Source organism: Apostichopus japonicus, chromosome 2 (assembly GCF_037975245.1).
Source record: "Apostichopus japonicus isolate 1M-3 chromosome 2, ASM3797524v1, whole genome shotgun sequence".
Taxonomy (NCBI): domain Eukaryota; kingdom Metazoa; phylum Echinodermata; class Holothuroidea; order Aspidochirotida; family Stichopodidae; genus Apostichopus; species Apostichopus japonicus.
Window position 1 is genome coordinate 23,932,953 of NC_092562.1, and position 21,903 is coordinate 23,954,855.

At 36.8% G+C, this 21,903-nt stretch overlaps 1 protein-coding gene across 3 annotated transcripts in view; it reads right to left on the reverse strand.

Moving 5' to 3' along the window:
- LOC139982963 (uncharacterized) overlaps nt 1-18,301 on the reverse strand; it is a 31,274-nt gene extending 12,973 nt beyond the window's left edge. For 2 of the 3 annotated variants that reach the window (XM_071996227.1, XM_071996211.1), the window contains exons 1-6: nt 18,152-18,301; nt 14,824-15,626; nt 12,056-12,152; nt 5,216-5,291; nt 1,523-1,693; nt 544-651 (exon numbers count right to left, since the gene is read on the reverse strand). In XM_071996227.1, the coding sequence (XP_071852328.1) occupies nt 544-651; nt 1,523-1,693; nt 5,216-5,291; nt 12,056-12,152; nt 14,824-15,601 (1,230 nt within the window). In that variant the 5' untranslated portion in view covers nt 15,602-15,626; nt 18,152-18,301. Of the gene's footprint in view, nt 1-543; nt 652-1,522; nt 1,694-5,215; nt 5,292-12,055; nt 12,153-14,823; nt 15,627-17,874; nt 18,106-18,151 lie in introns of those variants that run through there. The other variant, XM_071996221.1, reaches the window with a different exon arrangement.
- Nucleotides 18,302-21,903: the final 3,602 nt, after the last annotated feature.

A 21,903-nucleotide genomic window follows, 5' to 3' on the forward strand; every position in this document is an offset into this window, starting at 1 on the left:
GGCAACTACAATCTGCACCAGAGGTATCATGGAACCAAGTATCTGGTAGGTTGTGGGTTCAAGCCCTGAACAACTAAAATACATATTTTTGTGTTAAAATGGTTTTGCATGCAGGAGAGCTATTACCACCTGAAATGTTCAAGCAAATCTCAAAGGAGCTAAAAATGTAAATTGGGTAATAATAATGATACTAATCTTTATTATTATTATTAAATTGGGTAGCCACAGAACATGAAGTGTAGGCTACAAGCCTTTGGACGTTCCTCACATTGTGTCGAGTGACCGGTTAGAGACATAAGCGCCGTTCACTTAGTATGCGTTAGCGTCGTAAGTTATTTTAATTATTTTAATTACTAATATCCAGTGGTCTATAGTAACATCCACCCAGTCCTGCCCCGACATAAGGACAATTTTTATGAGTGTGGCAGTTACATACTTTTTTTTTTTCTTAAAGTCTTGACCATTATTAAAGAGTACACCAGGTGATGCTTAAACTCAATCCTGATTGCTCAATACCCTGGAGGCTGCTAAATCTTAGTTTACCTCACATAACGTTTTCACAGCTTCCTGGTTCTGAGTCACGTGAAGAAGAGCTCTCTGTAATGTAGCTTCTGGTTTTTGTAAGATAAGGCAACCAACTTGAACAGCGAGCTAACAAAGAAAGTCAGAAAATAATTGACCTGTTCATATGTGGAATTGAGAAGTGAAACAAACAACAACAAAAAATGACATTTTTGGAAAAAATACACTTTTGGTTTTCTAGCAATTTACAGGCAACAAAATACAGGAAAGTATCTCATTTGGACAGATGTAAATTAAATGCAGGCTGACTGTTTTGAGTATTTCACCAAAATAATGATATTTATCTGTCTCCATTCAAATCATCTACTCTCCCCTTAGACATGAATGAAGAACACGGTAACAACTTAAGTAGCAGTGCACCCCTACTAATCCCCTTCTAGGTCCCTATTATCACCTCCCTCTACCTTGTGTTTCTACATCAAGACTTGAAAGGTGAGAGAGAGGAGTGTTGACTGTTGACATCATCTCCTCCCCACCCCACACTCCCCCCTCCCACCCCCACACTCCCACACATGTTTCTGCACATTGTAAAGTCATGTGAGAAGGTCTTGCATGGCCTTGATATTCAGACTATGTCAAACATTTACAACTTATGCACTACTGCTGAAACAGAAATGAAAAAATAAAATCTATGTTTTTTTAAACTATCTTAACTGTCATTAAGATGATATCATCAACATGATTACAGGTACAAGGAGGTCACATGAGGTCAATACATGAGAATAATACAAAGCCACCACTAAGAAAACAACTACTTCATATCACCAAATTGCCCACTCAATTAAATCTCCCACCCTTATTCTCCGTCATTTCCAAATTTTTCTCTAATAGCAAAGCTAAAATTGAAGTTGTTGCACGACTCTCTTTGTGCCAGCATATTGCCTGTGGTTCACATAGTACAGTTTTTCACCTGCAATGTTAAATTGGCCGAGTAACTCACCTGAGAATTGTTAGAATTTGTAAGTCTGTTGAACGTCTGGTTCAAGCTGAGATCCCAGTCATCCAATGGTAATATTGTATAGAGGTCACACCTCTCGGCTGAACACCAAAGCCATTCATGAATATGCAGGAACATGGGAAGAGGCAGTTGACTCATACACCTCAAAGATAGCTGAAATAAAAATTAAACAAAAATGAAAAGATAACAATTTGGAAGTGTCTGAAAGAGGAAGTTTCTCTTATTAATTTCCTCTAATTAATGGAGGAAGTCAACAAACCAGGAATTAACAGTAAATGAGGAACTAAAAGAATCAAAATGGCAAAATATGGTATTTCCCGAGTTACATCGTAAAATTGCTCTAAATATTTTCATCTTCAATATCCATTCTATGATCGTTACAGATGCGTGTCTGTCAGTCACATGTGGGAGAGTGAGGGAGTGTTTTAGCAGCCTGGTAGATTAACGGTTGAATCTGAAACCACCATTATTGAACTAGAATGCACCGTTCAGAAAAGAAACAGCTCTGTGCTTCTTCTTTTTTTTTCATTTTTTATTCATTCATTCATTCATTCATTCATTCATTCATTCATTCATTCATTCATTTATTATTTTTTAATTTTTTATTATTATTTATTTTAATGCACAGGTCAGAATCTTTAGTGAATTTCTTTGGTTGTTGTCAATTTACTTTTATAATCTGGACAGAAAATTACAAAAGCAATCTAAACCCAAGGTGTGAAGTATTCCAGTCTCTTTCCACTGGTTATATCCATTTTTTTTTTGTTTCACCTTAAAATTTAAAAAAAAAATCTTCAATTTTAAGTTTTTCAGCAAGCTTAGAATAGCAAATATTTATTTTCTTTGTCGTACCCAATTAAAGCCATTTTGTACATTCCGTAATATGAAACACGACCAAAAAAAATACAAAACTTGACTGCCTTTTAGAGTCAACATTTTGGGTTTCACTACCGTGAAGTAGATAATGACACTATCATTATGATTGCTAATTCATGAAAGCAGTATTTTGCATATAAATTAGTCTCCAATTATGTAAGAAACCCTACGTATATCTACTCATTTCTTAGGTTGCAAGTAGTCAAAAGTTCTAGGAACTCCCCCTATTTTAATTTCTATCCCATTTTAAAGTTATTTTGTGAGTCATTTGATTGATGATGACCCTGAGTCTTTCCTCAACACTTTAATACCCTGGAGACTGTAGTAGGAGCCAAGAGTGATATAAATAAAAGTCTATGTCAAATAATTTGAACTCTTTACTCCAATATCCCAAATTAAACTGTCCAACTATTACTCTGTCCATCAAAACTTGCTCTCATGATTCTCTAGTATATATATATATATATATATATATATATATATATATATATATATATATATATATATATATTGGAATATCACTGACAATCATTATCAAACTATTAAACTCAAAACAGTACTTGACATGATTGAGGCCTATAGAACCTAAATATGGGAAGTCCTTATACGACATACTTAGAAAAGGTTATGTTATTATGTTTTGATTTAATGCTGTAGTAGCGTCGTAGGTATTAAAGCCCAGTCACATCTCACCGGATTGCAATAACGGAGAGGGAACGAAGACAAAAAATGGCACTCAGTTGATGTACGTTAGTATCCGTTTAGTCTGCGGTTCTCCTCCGTCCGTCTACGTTTCATTACCGGGAGGGTCCGGTTTGTCCGGTGTCGATTTTGAACATGCACAAAACTTGGAACGGACATCCACCGAAAAATGTCTCCGTTATGTATTCGTTACTAATCCGTTAAGCTTCCGTTTTATCAGTTTCTCATGCGTTTTGTTCGTTCTGTATGCATTTGGCATACTGTATTTCTCCGTTCGTCTCTGGTTATTGCTATTGCTCACCGGATCATTAACGGACAAAGAACGGATGAAACGTAGAAGTACAGTACCGATACCGTATTTTCGACGTACGCTAACGTAGAAATAACGGAAGTGCAAAGGAATAGAACTGACAATAAACAGATAGGTAACGGACGTTACACGGAAGAAACGGAAGAACTCAGGCCAGGAAAGTATAACAGACGGACATAGAACGGAGATGCAGCGTACCTCCACCTTGTCCACTCCAAGCGTCCCACGCATCCTGCTCCTGTAACCTCTACCGTCAACACCTACATCATGGACCCTTCAGAAAGATTCAAGCTTCAGACCACAGTGCCAGCTTTACAAGCACAGATGCTTATCATTGAAGCCAACATCAAGACCAATGAACAAGTCAAGAAGAGAAGGAAGAGACGTGCTTGGCGTAAATGCTGGTCTAGAGCCTTGCTAGGTTCGCAGAGAAGACGGCAGTGTGGTCTTTATGAGCAACTAATGCAGGAGCTGCGAATAGAAGACCAAAATCTTCCATCAACTTCATGAAGATGCCCCCTGATTTCAAGGCACTCCGGAGGCCCAGGTCTTAGACGGTTTCTTCTCCGTTGCTAGTCCGGTATGTCCGTTACTTTTCCTGTACTCCTACGTTTTGTATGTTCTTTATCCGTTAATTGTCCGTTGTAAATTCGTTACTATCCATTGGTGTTCGTTAGTTAGTTCGTTGTTTTTCCGTTGTTCATCCGTTGTTCGTCCATTGCTGTCCATCCCTTGTACGTTTGTAATCCGTTTTCACCGTTGAACATCCGGTACGTTGCAACCCCCAGATGCATGCGCGACAACTTTTGCCAATGGAAATAACCAGATGACTGTTTTTCGCGCGTACTCTTGTTCGTTCGTGCAATCCGGTGAGATGTGACTGGGCCTTCAAGAGCAGTACAGATAACTTCCTGATGGGATACAAAACTAAGTTTCCTCCTGGGAAAGGAGGAAATCAAGACTGCCTTTGGAAAGAGGGAACAACCCTTTCAGAAAAAATCAATTGGAATTCATGTCGTTTGTAACCTTTGACATTTATAACCACATTTCATTGTTCCTTGTGTGATACTGGTGGACTAAGGTAACAATGATTGTGTTTTCAGATTCAAATTATTTTCTCTCTTTTTACACAGTGGAGAGTGGTACCTCCAGCTTATCAGACTATGAAAGTGAAACAAAGAGTTCTTCTAAAGAGTAACTAACAACTAATTTACTTGAATTACACTTCCTGTATATAGTGACATACTGTTTGTACTGTACATCTGGAGCAAGAAAAACATTGGACCATATTTTTTTCCCTTAGTTTTTTGATACTATGGTTTGCTAAATGCTGCTTTCTGACTTAAACTTGATAAAAAATTCAGCGCTATAGTCCATGGTAAAATCCGATGACAAAATTTACTTAAAAAGCTTCTTTAGTTTTAAGTGTCAATTCATGTTGTAATTGAAGCAAAAATTTTGAAACTTGCTGTTCCCAGTCAACTTAATGCTGAGGATTGAATCAAATTCATTATCGACGTACTCTAAATTCTCAAATTCTCAAGAAGTTTGGTAAGTTGAAATCTTATTTAAGGAATAGTCATATGTTTGGAAGAAGATTTAACTAGCTTTAGACTAGCAAGTTAAAAATTTGATTCAAAATGCAAACTTTACTTTTACAGTGTGATGGGGTGGGGGTGGTAGGTGGGGGAGTGGTTGAGGGCAGGGGGTAGAGGGGAGGGGAAGGAGAATCATGGTAATTTTTATGGGTACTAATGGAGATGTATGAGGGTGCTGTTATTACTTACTTTCAGTAATCTTGGAAGAGCTTTTAACATCGACTGACCCCTGTGGAGAACTACTTCCAGAAGAGCCAGCAACATTCTATGAAACAGAGCAAAAATGGATCAAAACAAACAACATTGGCGAAAAGAGATACGAAGAAACGGAAATACTGCCGACATTTGATACAGCTACACTTCCTAATTTCACTTTCAAAAGCATTTCACTTTCACCTATATAGAGTTGGTAGTAATTAGAGAATAGCCAGCAACATTCTATGAAACAGAGCAAAAATGGATCAAAACAAACAACATTGGCGAAAAGAGATACGGAGAAACGGAAATACTGCCGACATTTGATACAGCTGCACTTCCTAATTTCACTTTCAAAAGCATTTCACGTGATCCAGGGTTTGATTCCTACCTTCGCCTGATGAGTCTCAAAAGGATGAAACCGCTTGCGAAGTGGAGTTTTTCTGGTGTGTTGATCTTTATATATTTACTATATACCTGTACTGTATGTTCACCTGACATAGAGCACTCTGTGTCAAGACAGATGCCACCCAGATGCCACCCGAACAAATAAAAATCTATATATAAATTTATATTCAGATTTTTCCAGCAGTATCAGTAACAAAGATTTTGGAATCATTGATATATATTGGAAATATTAAGGTGCTTAAAAATAATAACTTGGTCTTTCTGTAAATTCACTTGGTCAATTTCCATGGTGACTCGCGTGACATTTTTACTAAAATTCCTCTCTATTTGATATCATTAAACAAATAAAGAAATTACCTGGGAGAAAAGCATTCATGTAGTCAGTAAGGTACGCGTTAATGCTTACAACAGTAGACAAAAAATATTTATACCTCAAGTATTGGGGGTGAAATTGGCGAAAAACTAAGCGTGACTTGCGTGACAGTTACTATTAGCAAAAATCAGAATGCACACACAAATGTTCCATTTCTTATGTCTTATTAAAATATTTCCAATCACTTTTTGTAATCATACCGAAGTTGAAAACCACCTCTACCTCAATTGCTATGCAACTTTGAAAAAATGTTGTAACGCATGCAAATAACGATGAAGATGTATTGTAACTCGCGTGACAAGAAAACGTGACTCGTGTGACAAGTTCACTTTTCAGATAGTTCTAGACAAAATGCAGTAGTGAATCAAAGGTATAGATCTTGCATAGTGAAATATAACATTCATTGGTCTAGAAAGTGTCCAAAAGGTACTTCCCTTGGGAATGTCCAGATGATATTATGTCCCCGAGTTACCTTCATGACTGCAGACAGTACAGTGTAGGTAATATACTGTACGGGTAGTACAGTTGTAAGGCAATATATCTTGTCAATTAATATTTGTAACAACATTTCCCTTACTCAAAATCCATATATGGCCCATATATGGCAATTTGTATCTGGCCCATATCTGTGCCATATATGGAATTTATATCTGGCCATATCAAGAATTGGGCAGATATAACTTGATATAAGATAAAGGCCATATCTGCCTCAGATAAAACTTTATATGGGTCACTTTTTATCTGGACCAGATATGGTCCATATATGGCAAATCCATATCTGTCCCATATATGGCAAATCCATATCTGGCTCATATATGGCAAATCCATATCTGGCCCATATATGGCAATTTGTATCTGGCCCATATCTGTGCCATATATGGAATTTATATCTGGCCATAACAAGAATTGGGCAGATATAACTTGATATAAGATAAAGGCCATATCTGCCTCAGATAAAACTTTATATGGGTCACTTTTTATCTGGACCAGATATGGTCCATATATGGCAAATCCATATCTGGCCCATATATGGCAAATCCATATCTGGCCCATATATAGCAGATCCATATATGGCCCATATATGGCAAATCCATATCTGGCTCATATATGCCACATCCATATATATTGCCCTTGGCAAATCCATTACTGTCCCATATTATGATAAATCCAGATTGAACTAGTTAAAAAAAATGGCTTCATCTGTGCCAGAACTTCATCTGGCGATTGTAAAGAAATATAATTTGAAACCAAATAAGGGCAATATATGGCCCATATAAAGCAACTCTTTATTTACTGCTTAATTATCTGGCCATTAATTACATTTCCTGTTTGATCCATCAGCAGGTATTTTTCTTTTTCTTGTTTCACTTTACCCACAGTATGTCCAAGCCTTTACAAATAATAAACTAATATTAAAAAAGGGTCTTCTGTTCAGACGATTATTGAGGCAATATGACCTTCAGAACAAAAATACATGGTTAAGAGAATAAAATATCCTGGCATGATAAAATGCTCCACGAATAAATTGGCACTTGAAAGCCTGCTTCACGACAAAATGCCCATCACTCTGCCGTCTCTATGCTGTCTTCAGTCTCTGCAAGGTCTGCGAGTCCTTTTCATCGACACAATTTTCAAAACAATGACGAAGACATAAAGTCGGGATTACTTTATTCCCAGAACATTCCAAACCCAATTGTGTGCATAACTTTTTTTGTGACACATAGTTTTATTTATGACTCACAATGCTTCCAACTAGAAAGAGATTTCAAAATCATTTCAAATTGTGTCTGAAAAAACCCATCTCCAGACATTTAGACCAAAAAAAAAGCAGGGCTTAATTGGAGGTAAAGATCAACTTATCTTGGACTTAAGAATCTGCAGTTTTGGCCTCAAACATATCGCTCAAAAGCTCCTTGCTGTCACCTAATCCGACTGCTATGGTCATAAAATGACCGCTGTTCAATAAAATACTTGAGTTCTTTATTCTTCTGTGGTCCTTTAGAGGTTGATACTAAATTGCAATGTGCTATTCCCGTATTTGATATATTTGCTTTAGTAAATAAGTTCCAGGAGGGCGATATATTTTCCATTCAGTATTGAAGATCAGTCCCAAATATGTTGTTTCCATCCGTTCCAAAAATATTCTTCCTTACTTTTGACTGTTAAGTGCACTGTAGAATCCTTTGCCAATGTCCTAACTCAATAGGTTATTTTTTACAAATCTCCATCACCCTTCCAATTCTTTCTATTAAATTTCCTTCTGTTCTCTACCCTTACCATGTGTAAACTGTTTTCCAATCTCACTCGATCCCAGAGTATCAATACACATATGTCCTTTGTTCCAAAGAAGGTTTTCACACCATGGAGGTCTCTTTTTACCTCCATGTTCACGCTTAATTACCCTCTGAGTCATCCTTTTCCCATCATCCTGTGGTTGCCTAGCAACCCAGATAGATCAAGTAGCCAATTTATACCCCCTTCTGCACTCTAGGTGCTTTACCATTAAAATATGTGCAGTACTAAACATAGGGCATGGTGTATCTCTGTGAAAATACACTATGTAAGAGCACACAATCTTAAATGTATATTCAGTTATATCTCTCTATATATGGCCAGATAAAACTTAATCTGCATATCTGGATAGACTCTATGTCCAGTTATATCTGGCTTTATATCTTTATTAGGCCAGATAAAATTTTATATGCCTATCTGGATTGTCTCTATATCCAGTTATATTTGGCTTTATATAGCCATATCAAACTTTTATGGATATCTGGATTACAAATATATCCAGATATATTTGGCTTCATATGGCCATATCAAACTATATATGCATATCTGGATTACAATTATATCAAGATATATCTGGCTTTATATGGCCAGATAAACTTAATAAGTGTATCTGGATTGACTCTATATCCAGTTATATGTGGCTTTATATGGCCATATCAAACCAGATATGGATATCTGGATTACAAATATATCAAGATATATCTGGCTTTATATGGCCATATCAAACTTGATATGGATATCTGGATTGACCCTTTATCCAATTATATCTGGCTTTATATGGCCATATCAAACTTGATATGGATATCTGGATTACCATTATATCAAGATATATCTGGCTTTATATGGCCATATCAAACTTGATATGGATATCTGGATTACAATTATATCAAGATACTGTATATCTGGCTTTATATGGCCATATCAAACTTGATATGGATATCTGGATTACAATTATATCAATATATATCTGGCTTGATATGGCCATATCAAACTTTATATGCGTATCTGGATTACAACTAAATCCAGTTATATCTGGCTTTATATGGCCATATCAAACTTGATATGGATATCTGGATTACCATTATATCAAGATATATCTGGCTTTATATGGCCATATCAAACTTGATATGGATATCTGGATTGACCCTTTATCCAATTATATCTGGCTTTATATGGCCATATCAAACTTGATATGGATATCTGGATTACCATTATATCAAGATATATCTGGCTTTATATGGCCATATCAAACTTTATCTATCCAGATATAGCCAGATATAAAACCAGATATGGAATTTGAGTAAGGGTTAGTCTGTTGAAGTCACTCATTTGAGAGTTATAGAAGAAAGAGATCTATCAAAATGTGATTCAAAGTACTATTCTCATTTGTCATATTTGAATAAACCAAAAGTGTAATAATTGGGAAGATACATTCGCTCATAGGATTTTGGGAATGATTGAGCAGTTAAAACCTTAAGGTTGTCAAGTCATAGCACATGGCATTGCCAGATACAAATATAGATTATGTTTTTGTACATTACTAAAAAATCAATGACAAGTGCTAACTTTCCAAATGTGGTGATAAAATAGGCAATATATTGCAAATAAATATTCATGATTTTGAATTCTGATATTTCAAATGAAATTATCATAATTAGTTGCATTATGTGTGCCCATATTATTCATGTTGCCTAATTAAAGGGGAATGCATATATGATATCTTTAATCAGTGATTCATTCATCAAACTATAACATCCATGTAAATTTCACACAGTAAATAGGTAGAAACACTATCTTGATTTGACGTGACTCGCGTGACGTGACTCGCGTGACATTTGTAAAGGGTGATTTTCTGCAAAATTTGAATATCTTCTGAAAAGGAAAATTCAGTAATCCTTTTGGTATCTATTTGAAAATGTAATATTCATTATTTGAAGTAAAACTATTGTGCAGGCAAGGAGAAAAAAAACAAAAACAGTAAATTTTGTGACTCACGTGGCAGTAAATCGAGGGTGTTTACTGTTTTCAATTTACCACTGTTGTCTAATGCCTTGATGTCAAAATAAAATTGAAGCTATAAAGTGAGCACTATACTATAGCAAATATAATTAGTCCAACACACAGTTAATAGGTAGAAACACTATCTTGAATTGACGTGATTCACGTGACGTGACTCGCGTGACATTCGTAAAGGGTGATTTTCTGCAAAATTTGAATATCTTCTGGAAAGGAAAATTCAGTAATCCTTTTGGTATCTATTTGAAGACTTGATATTCATTATTTGGAGTAAAACTATTGTGCAGGCAAGGAGAAGAAAAACAAGAACAGTAAATTTTGTGACTCGCGTGACAGTAAATCGAGGGTGTTTTCAATTCACCACTATTGTCTAATGCCTTGATGTAGAAAAAAATTGAAGCTACAGTATTAAGTGAGCACTATGCTATAGCAAATATAATTAGTCCAAAACACTGATGATACCTATGATTAATATGTACAAATCTGCACAAAATGAAATTTCACTGTATTTTTCATAATTTAGTTACTATCGGAACCATTTGTTATTACCGACCCCATAATCAAACAAATGATGTTTCAGGGGTGAACAAATTATTTTTAGTAACTGCAAGTATTCTATTTATTGGACACTTATACAATTGTAATGTACAATGATTTTAAATTTTTTGGTATGATGTTGACCTTATCATGGAATTGACCATATAAACTTAACAACTTTCAACATTACCTTCAATTTACATTTCAACATTTTCATAACATTTCATAACATCTCATGAAAACTACATTTTGCAGCAAAATGATGAATAAATTGCTACAAACTTGTAGAAAAATATTTGAACATTTTAACAGCGCCTTAACTTTTCCATATAGGATCAACTATGACAATTTTTCGCCAATTGATGGGAAGATAATTACAGTGTGTAAAAGTAAGTTGGTGGGCCTGACATTTGGATCCTAGCAGGATCTTCTTCAGAGGCTGAATGACAAGTAACATAAACTACAAGGGACAGAAGACCAGCACAAAGAGATTGATGTAAGAGGATTACAGTAGTTGACAAATGATGGAGAGATCGAAGAAACCAACAGGGAGAAGAAAAGAGGTAGGAGATAAACTGTAGGACAAAGAGAAGATTAAGGGGAGAGGGTAGGGTATAAATTACAGAAGGACAAAGACAGGAAAGTGTGGAGAAAAGAGGTGGCAGAGAGCTATGAGAAGAGGGGTGACAGAGAGGAACAAGGGGGGAGCAAAAGAAAGGTTAGTCATGTCTTTCCTGAATGTTGAGCCCATGAGGTTGAATGGTGTGAAGGTGTTGCATCCAGTCTCTCTCTGCTGGGTCTTACTAGGTCAGGACGGCTACCTAAGGATTCAATCCCCTGTAGGGACATGTCAATAATGGCATGGTCGGGAGATAATAATTACAGATTATAAAAGAACAATATTTCTGCTAAACTTTAGGCTTCTCTTTTTTCATCAAAACTGTTATGAAAATGATATTATTTTACTTTACTGGTTTGGTTTGCATAAAATAGTAAATACTTAAATTAAAGTACATGTACACTTATGGAGCAGTGTTCCATGTACAATATACTGTATACACATTTCATGGAGCACTTGTTTTTACTTAAAACATCGGAACAATGTACTCCTACTGTATTCCTATTAAAAGCAAAACACCACTAGAAATTTGAAGAAAGAAAAAAACAATTATATATACAATGCATTGTCCTTGAAGTGAACTTTGTACCTGCAATTCAGAAATAGATCTTCATTCCTCTCCAAGAAGAGTAACCACTTGGGATCTTCACTGTACGTTGGATTTGAGATTATCTCCAAGAGATGATCTGAGGAGGAGGATTAAATGTAAGTTGTAGATTACTGTATGAACATGTATTGCCCTCCTGGAACTTAAAGCAAATATATTAAGCAAATATATAAAGCAAATATATTAACAAATGAAGGAATAGCTCAATGTAGATAGTATCAATATGTACAAGACCACAGAAGATTAAAGAACTGAACCATCTAGTGTTATTTTGGAGCGTACCGGTATCACGCGATGCCAGTTTATGTTAGTAAGTAATATGATTTACCTGGGCCCAAGATTTGCATGTACATGTATGCATGATATACCAGTTTGCACATCACACATTTTTACTATATTCCAATGCAGTTGAGTTCTGTGTTTATATTTCGCGTGTGTCTTGCTCTCTGTATGGGTCTCCGTACCAGAACAGAGATAACTGATCAAGCTGGAAAGTTACCCTCAATGCTAGTCCATTGTTGGCTACTTATTTCCTATTTGATGGACAAAACCCTTTTACATACAGTTATTCCAGACATTCAGATTATGTTTTATCTGGCCATGTAAAGCCAGATATAACTGGATATGTAGTCAATCCAGTCTAATGCAGATAAATATTGATCTGACCATATAAAGCCAGATATAAAGTTAAACAGTTAATCCAGATATGCAGATAAAGTTTTATCTGGCCCAGGTATGGATGCCATAAAATTTAACCAGATAAAGTTTTATATATATATATTGGCCATATAAAACTTCATTTTATATCAAGTTTTATCTGCCCAATTTTTTATCTGATCTAGATATAAATTCCAGATCTTGAGCAGACCCGGCCCAGATTGATATTCCAGATCTGGCCCAGATCTGGTTTCTTATACTGTATCTGGCCCAGATCTGGGATTTTGGTAATTTCCTTTAATCAACAACAACAACAAGAATAACAATAAGAAAAAGAATGAGAATAATATGTCAAACATTAAATTAAGAAATTCACCAGATCATTACAACAATCCATGTGTCACAGCTCCAGTATTTGTTGTAATCATCCCATGACAGAGATATTGATAACTCAAATTGACCTTTCAAGGAACTACTTGCTACCATATCAAATTGCACAGGGAATTTAAGGAAGAGCTTTCTGTGATATTAATTTTCTTTTCCAGCATGTAAAGTACTATAGTTGTAGTACTTTATACTGTAGTGTGAATTAATGCCAGTTTTTCTTTTGTGAAGCAACTGGCCAAATGAGAGGTCAAATGGGTTGAAAATACCTCAAATATGAAATTTGCTATTATGTTTATGACAAATGACTCTGTATTTGGATAGGAATTGTGTGGGTTCCCAATTCGTTGCAATTGAGTTCTCATTTAATACAGCAGCTGAACATCAGGAAGTGAAATGTACGTGGTTAGAGAAATACTTTTTAAGTGTAATTTACCATCGCATATAGGCCTACTCACACTGAAAAACATGAAATAGCTGTTCAAAATCAACATTCGTTTGGGACATTTAACAATTTTTAGCAACTGCTTTCTTAAATCGGTACAGTAGGCCATTAAAGAAAAAAACAAAAAAATTCACATCTCATTGTTTGGCCAGACCAAATTGCCAATGGTGACACAGGTCTCCATCAAGTACTGCTGATCACATCTAGAATCAGCGGTCGTTCCAGTATGTGCAGCTCTCATAGAAATGGCAACTTTTTTTTTAAAAGACAGAAATATTTTGCAAAGCTGACGGGTAGATCTACAAATCACACCATCCCAAATTATTCCCAATAAACACCCAAAAACCAAATGTTTAGTGATTCCGATACCCAAACATATTTTCATATTGTGGTAAACTAAATGTTAATATTTGTGAACTTTTGCATGCATACCAATGATCGAGGGATTATATCTATTGACTAATGCAGCAACATACAGTATATCCGAAGGTACCAGGAATCGGCAATGTTGTTGATGTGACAGAGTATAAAAACAAATGCATATGAATAATAATGAAATTTTATGATCTCATCTAAGATGTACTGTATCTATACACTTGCATTGTAATATCCAAGTTCATTGTTGAGATATCATGTTTACAAGCTGTTTTTGACAATTTTCCATTAAGCTCCAACCACCATGATTATAAATGAGGTAAAAGTCATTGATGAAACAACATACATACATGTATACACTACTGTATGCCCACTCATTAATATTCATGTGATGGGAACCAGAAACAATAGCACATGCGCATCTACTCATGGTAGGTCATCTACCTACAAAGGATGTTTGTGGAGGTATTGTGTGTACAAGATGTTTTTGAAGATTTTTTGACTAATAATGAGGTAAAATTTGTTGTTGAGAGAACATACATACTAACTATGCAGTTACATGACAATACCAAGTATGAACTAAATCAGACATACATGTACAGTACGGTTGAAGAGATACTGACATTTTCAGACTTTTACATGAAGCCCCACCCACTCATTAATATGCAGGATAGCCCCACCCAAACAAGGAGGGATCACCTACTGACCATGACCAATATATAAACTAAGTATGACATCATGACTGCATAGGTTCTGACGGATGCAAAGCATTGGAACAGAAAAAAAACATGACTTATACAGAATTTACATAGTGTCATCATATTTGCTATATTGTGTTGTTTAACAAAAAAATTCAATATGATGCAAACAAAATGCTTACAGTACTCACCCTCATATCCTTCTAATCTTTCATCTACCATATGGTAGAGATGTCCAGATAACTTCTCTTCATTACTTGTCCGACTTGGATTCTCTCTGCCTCTTAACACCGAAATTATATCACCATGATTTTTCTCGCCCAGCAAAGCTCTGACGATTTCAGATAACTCCAAGAACATTTTGTTCATTTCCATTCCATTCACTTCATTGTTATTCTCACAAATGTTCTCTACTATTTCATTTCCTCGGTCCGAAACTTTTGCCATTATCTGTAACAAACCTAACCAATCTTCGGAATAAGAACGGACATTCTCTCTGTTCAAGTATTTGTCTCCTAGACTTGAATAGTCAGAAATGAAAAAGCTATCTGACCAAAGATACTTCATAAGCCAGATCAGGAGATCCAATGAAAATGACAATTGCTTGAATAGGCAGAGCAAACTGTGCTGTTGATCTCCTATAATTGCACTATCTGTATTGGCATCTGACTTGTTGTGTTTAGTACTACTTCGGCAAAACATTCTATTCTCAAATATTTGATAAACATCTGTTTGTTCAAATCCTAACAGCTCTGGTGAATCATCAATGTATGTACTACAATTTGAGGTCTTTGCCAAAATGTTCAAAGATGAATTCAGTTGTTTTAAAAGTATCTTGGTTGCATGTTGTCTGTGTTGGTCTTCCACTATTCCAATGAGTCGGTTCTCAATGATACAGCTTAGGCCTTTGTAAATCTGTGTTGGCCATTGTGAGGTAACACTGCTGTGTTCTCCTTTGATGTCTGCCATCTTGTAAGGTTGACAAAAAAAATTTCTGTAAAAGAAAGAGACAAGTCTAGGCAATCCATGGAGGTCCTCATCTCATCCTCAAAGTTACATGCATATCCATAATAGCCAAAATGAACAATTTTCTATGACCTTTGACCTCAGACTGTGAGAATCATATTCTTCACATAGGCACAACAGCATGTGCCTATGCATACACTCACTGTTGACAAGTTTGAATTCCATTATGTTTACTTTTAACATTCAAGCTCTGATCAAGAGCTCATTTAAGATCATTTAATACTGCCCCCAAAACATTTTTTGTTTTCTGTGCAAAAAGCACCCGGTAAAAAGGCTTCTTACTCTTCTAAATTTGCTAGCCCAATTTTCTCCTGGTTCTACAAAGTACAATGTCTCAAAGTCAAGACGTTGTAAGTACTGTCCGTAATACAGTAATAATAAAAACATCATAGACAGGGATAGATGGTGAGATGCGGCATTGCAGTAAAATCCTGAGGTACGGTTCAGTAAATCCCCAGGTACCGTGCAGTAAATCCCCAGGTACCATGCAGAAACTCTAAGTGAAACTGGCTAGATAGCTGAATATATTCATCGTGATTCCTCAGGGTTTCCCGCATTCCAGGCCCAGTGCTTGCTGTTGACATATACCACATGGCTCTGAATGATACAAACTGTGATCAACTTGTTATCAAAATGAAAAGGTGTCTATCCATTATGATTAATATTTCAAATATTTCTATTAAGATAAAAAGAAAAAAGTTCTCTTTCAATAAACTCGTTTGTAAAAACAGCCAAAACTTCAACAACAAAATTGTTTCCCCAAAAACAAAAATAATGAGTCATAGGTCAGTTCTTCACAACTGATTACAACAGTGACTTGTATTTAATTGGAATGTCTGACTTTTGTGTGGGTGACCATCTTATGTGCACATGGCCTCTGTGTTTGCCAGGACTACAGTGTAAACAAACTCCCTTGTGGTTGGAATGAAGTGGCAGTGGAGACCATTCTCGCATATCATTCTCTCTACTTAGTATCGATATAGTGGGTAGTCTCAATATATATATCGATATAGTCGGTATTTAGCTGTTCGAAATATATTGTTTTGTTCGGTAAAGAATATCGGTGTCTACAGGTATATGCAGTAAATAGTTCGAGCACGTACCACCGGGCTTTGTGCCGTGTTGGCAATGTTTACTAACGGATTATAGGTTGTAGAACTTAAGGCAAACTATCATTGCTTCTTATCATTGCTTAGTAGTAGAACGAGAATGGACAGAGTGAAGAACATTTTTTGCCGAAATATTGGCATAGAATTTGAACGAAACATCACTCAAATAAGTGTATTGATATTTAGTGGAATATATAGGCAAGTCAGCAATGATGGTTATATTTAAGCTATGATATTTTTTCTATATTGTCAGAATATGATATCGTTGATATGACTACAATTGCAATATTACCAACTTTTATCGATAATATTGATATATTGTACTGACTTACCTTAATTTACATCACCATAATCTTCCCTCAACTGCCCCCCCCAAAAAAACCCCCACCACTAACACACTTTTCCTTTAAAATGAACGGATTTATGTCAATTTCCAAAATGCTATAAATTCCGTTGGAATTCCAGTCAGATATTTAGGCTGAAACAAGTGGATGTACACTGTAGAGTGGAAAACTCTGAGTCCTGTAGTGTAAACCATTAATTTTAAAATGCTGAAAATTAGCTTCTTAATGTAAAAAATGTAAAGAATCAGACTGATATTCTAAAGGGGATTTGCTATTCAGATTATTTGCTGAGTTGGGAAGGGAATAGACTGGAATCTGTGTATTCCAATCTTGCAAACATTTACATGCAAGTGGTCCTGCATTCACCACCCTCTTTCTTGAACCAGGTAAAATATAAAACTTGCAGATGAAATAAGAAGGTACAGGATATATTTACTTCACACCATAAATCAAAAAATAAGTTGTTGAAAATAAGTTCACATGCACAAGTTCACAAGTAATGGATCAAAATCCATGGTTTGAATGCAACTTTTGCAAAATTTTGTTAGTATTCAGTTTATTTTGTGGCAGATTTGGTACGAGACTTCTAGGCTGGTTTTATAATTCATCAGTATCGTCTATCTTGCCTATCGTCTTGCCTGGTAACTTCCATGCCATATATCATGGCTGGTGCAAAGCAATATTTCCTTCCAACCTTAGGCCTAGGCCGAAAGCATATACCTATTTCAATAACAGAACCGGGAAATTTTAAATATTCTCTGACCTGTTTAACAGCTTTTCATCTTAAATTTGTTTTCTTCTGAACTAAAATTGTAGTACCTAGCATACAGTAGCGTTAGGTTATGACCCAGTGGCCTAGGCTATGCCAAGTTTAGTACTGGGACTTTGATTAATCTAGCATGGGTACACACATTTACACGGTCCTAGTTGTGCGAAAAAAGGAAAACACTCAAACTACATTGGAATTACGGTTAAGAAAAATCACAGGTAAGCTTAAATTAGGTTAAATATTAGCCTGGAATATATTGCAAATGTTATACCTTCAGCTGACTATTTGGAAAAACTACTGATTCACTTTCTTTTTGCACTACAAAACCATACGTTTCCGACGGCTGGGTGTAGTAAGCTAACAGTCCTACCTATACCGATAACCTTGCACCACAAAGTTTTTAGGTTACCTAGCAAGTTGCATGCTATGCTCTAGAGCAACGATGAATATTAGCGTTGGTAACTAGAAATATTGTTTCGATTGACGACAAAGACGTGGAGGTGGGTGGGGCGGGGGAGGAGCAGGGGTTGAAGTTGCTCGGAAGATAATATTATGAGTACTTAATGCTCAATTTGTTGGTTTGTTAAAAGGAAGAAGGGAAAGAAAGTTTGCATTTCTCTGGTCCTCATCGCTATACACGATAGTGGAAACATGAAAGTGGTACAGTATTTGTATGTATATGTGATCTTCCCGCAAGCAGGAACTAGCGAAAGAAGCCATGGAGGATTTTAGACTCGCAAGCTGACCGAAGCCAATCTCTCGGCACACATCCATTTAACGTCCATGTCGGGAAGTTGTTATTGAACAACACCCTTGCCAGACGACACACATTGCTGGATTGCGGGATCTCATGACTGGGAGACGCCGGCGTTAACCACTAGGCTATACACTCCGCCTGAGTGTCGGATACACAGTCCTATACACTCCGCCTATTTGTCGGAGTTTCAGGCAATTTCGAAAGATCATTAATTAATAAAAGTGGAAGCAGTTCTTCGTTATTTTGGGAGTTTGCTAAGTATTTTCCTATGATATTCCACACTTACCGAAATGTCGGCACACAAAATTAGGTCAATGACCTTGACTAGCTCATGTCCCATTTAATTTTAAATAATGAAGGAAAACAACAAACATTCTGATTTGTTTTTAAATTAGGACCGATTGGAAGAGTTAGCAAGGGAGACGAAATGCTATGAATTCCAATATTTCCATCATGATGCGATCAAGTATTTATTTACAGCAAAACTCAACGAAACTACTAGGAAGGGCACTCTTAATAACCTTGCTAATTTAATATTGGCTTAGACATCATATGCTGAGGGGAAGGGGACGTGGGGGGGGGGGGGGCATAATCCTCAGTAGTGAAAATCAAATTTGTCTCAAAATCGATGCCAAGACGTTTTGGAGCCAAATACAGCGTGATCCTTCACATGAACGGTAGGAATAATAAAACAAAAATGAATGAAAATGAAAATTTGTTCTCTTTGCCCCCACCCCTCCCCCCATCTGGCGAAATGATGTAAACGGGTGCAAACGTAGATGAGGGGGTGGGAGTGCTCCACTTTCTAAACTCTCCAATGTACCCGAATGTTGCAAAATGTTATTTGGATCAGGTAGTCGTCTTGTGATCGTAACAATCTATTACCAATCGCAAGAGAAACAAATCTCAGCTTGAAAATGTCAGCAATCGCAAAATTTGCCAGAATTTGTTGTGATCAGTGGGTGTGCAAGGTTTGTGTTTGCATGCATTAATGTGCACGTCGTTTGGGCTGTAGAGGTAAGTTATCCTTGCTTATTACCATCGATAGGTTAATACGTACTTTCATGATATAACACACCTCCCCGCCTCCCCCTTTTAATTTAAAAATCCACAAGTAGGGTGGTAGAGAGGTACTAAATAAAGGGACCTTCATTAAAAAGAAAATATTACAACATCCGGGCGGACTGCAGGTTATTAGAATGGATTGGGAGGGGTGTGATTGTGACGTCAATTTGTAGTAATTTTGCAAGCATATATATATATATATATATATATATATATATATATATATATATATATATATATATATATATATATATATATAATTTTGATTTTTGCAACCAAACCTCTACTCAGAGTTTCATGCTTACTAGCAATCGTCAGGAGGTGTACTAAAAATCTCTCTTTCATCTTAGTCTTTACTTTATTATGGGGGTGTTTTGGTTGGTGTCTGCAACTTGCCAGGATTTCTGATCTTTTGTTCAAGAGATTAGGGCTAGAATGATCTATTATTGCTAGTTTCTCGGCCTGGCATAGATTACAAGAACCTGAGCTGTTGATCAATATGTTTGATCTCCTGACAATGGACCAGGAGATTTGGAAGACTCTATTACTTTCTTTTAGAGACCAAACATGTTTTGAAAGCTCAGTTTCTCCGTGATAATTCTTCAAGTTGAACGACTTTTGGTGGTTATTGAACCTTGTTTTGAACTACCCTCCGCGCATACCAATATAAATAGACTTAGAATCCCCAGCAGTCACTTCAGTTTTGTATACTATGGAGGGGGTCAAGCACTCTCCTCCGAGGGGGCAGGTCTCTCGCATTCTGCAGTTGCATCCATGGCTGGGTGGGTTTTCAGCGGCCTTTGATAGAACTTTTTTTATAGTGGCTGTTGATTATGCGTTTGTGTTTCTCATGCAGCTGTAGCTTAATTTGAGAGTATTTTTGTTGAATATTTGATGGAGCCAGTGTCCTGGGGGAAAGTGCTTGGCCACTAACTTCAAAAAAGTTTTTCCAATGTTTGTCTTTATAGTTTTGCTAAATGGGGGGTTAAACCATGTGATTTTCCTGGTTCTTTTGTTCCTTTTTGTTGAGGCAGGCCGGGTTTCTGGTTCGAATTTGAGGTCGCAGTCGTAGCCACTTGAGTTGAGTGCCTCTTTGTATGCTGGTGACGTTTCATTGAATATGCTTTCTTTGCATGATAAGCTGCTTAATCTCTTGTTTACGGTTGGGGGGGGGGGGGGAGGGGAGGCTGGGGGACCTTCAGGCCAAACTTGTTGAAAAGTTGAGTGACCTCTTTTCGTTTCTTGTCGGCTAATCGGCCCGAGCGGGTCCTAAGTGCGGCCAGGCCGTCACCACGGTATAAGCCCACGTCAGCTGGGTTGAGGTGCTGTTTCAGATTGTGTAAGATGAAAAGGCCAACTAGTTCACACACTTCCGCCCCATCGTGGCTTCCCATAGTCACGTCGAACAAGTTTTTGCTGTCCTTAGGGCCTGAAGGTCACCATTGAAACCAACCTGCAGGCAGTGAACTACTTAGACATTACAACTTGATATTTCCAACGTCCTATTACGAGACCACCGGCCTGACGTAGCATCTACAAAACTAAAATTCTTCTGGGAGATTCCCCGTAACCACACCAATTAATAATTGTCGTTCCCTTCACATTTCGAGAGTCTTACGCAGAGGGTGTGTGGGGAGGGGGAGGGGGGGTGGTCATATATGCTAACACTGTTGCCTCACTTAGGTTCCTTCTGGCCAAGGGCGGCGGAACCGGGGGGGGGGGGGGCACAGGGGGCACGTGCCCCCCACTTTTCCCCAGGTCAAATATGTGCCCTCTTTTTTCTACATAAAAATTGTACTTTTGATCACCTTATTAGGTCAGCGATATTTCAGTAAGAGATCTAATCCTCATTTAGAAGTATTAATGAGTTTCTGTGGGTCAAACTCAAATGTTTACTACCACAAAGTTTCTAACATTCTGGTGAGTGCCATTCATAGGCGTAGGAGCCCACTTTGATTTGGGGCCTTGCCCGGAAAATATAACCGAAATTTTTCGCGCGCCCCGCGCGCGTTTAACATGTTAATGTCAAGATCATATAGGCATGCATCGGTCATTACATCGCATGCCAATAACGTACAATCATTTGCCGTGTTATTACCCTTCCATATTGGTTAGAATTATTGGGGAAGTCGTTACAATAATAATGATAATAATAAGATCAGGTTAACCATTGAAAATCACATTGCAAATTATTTTTCTTT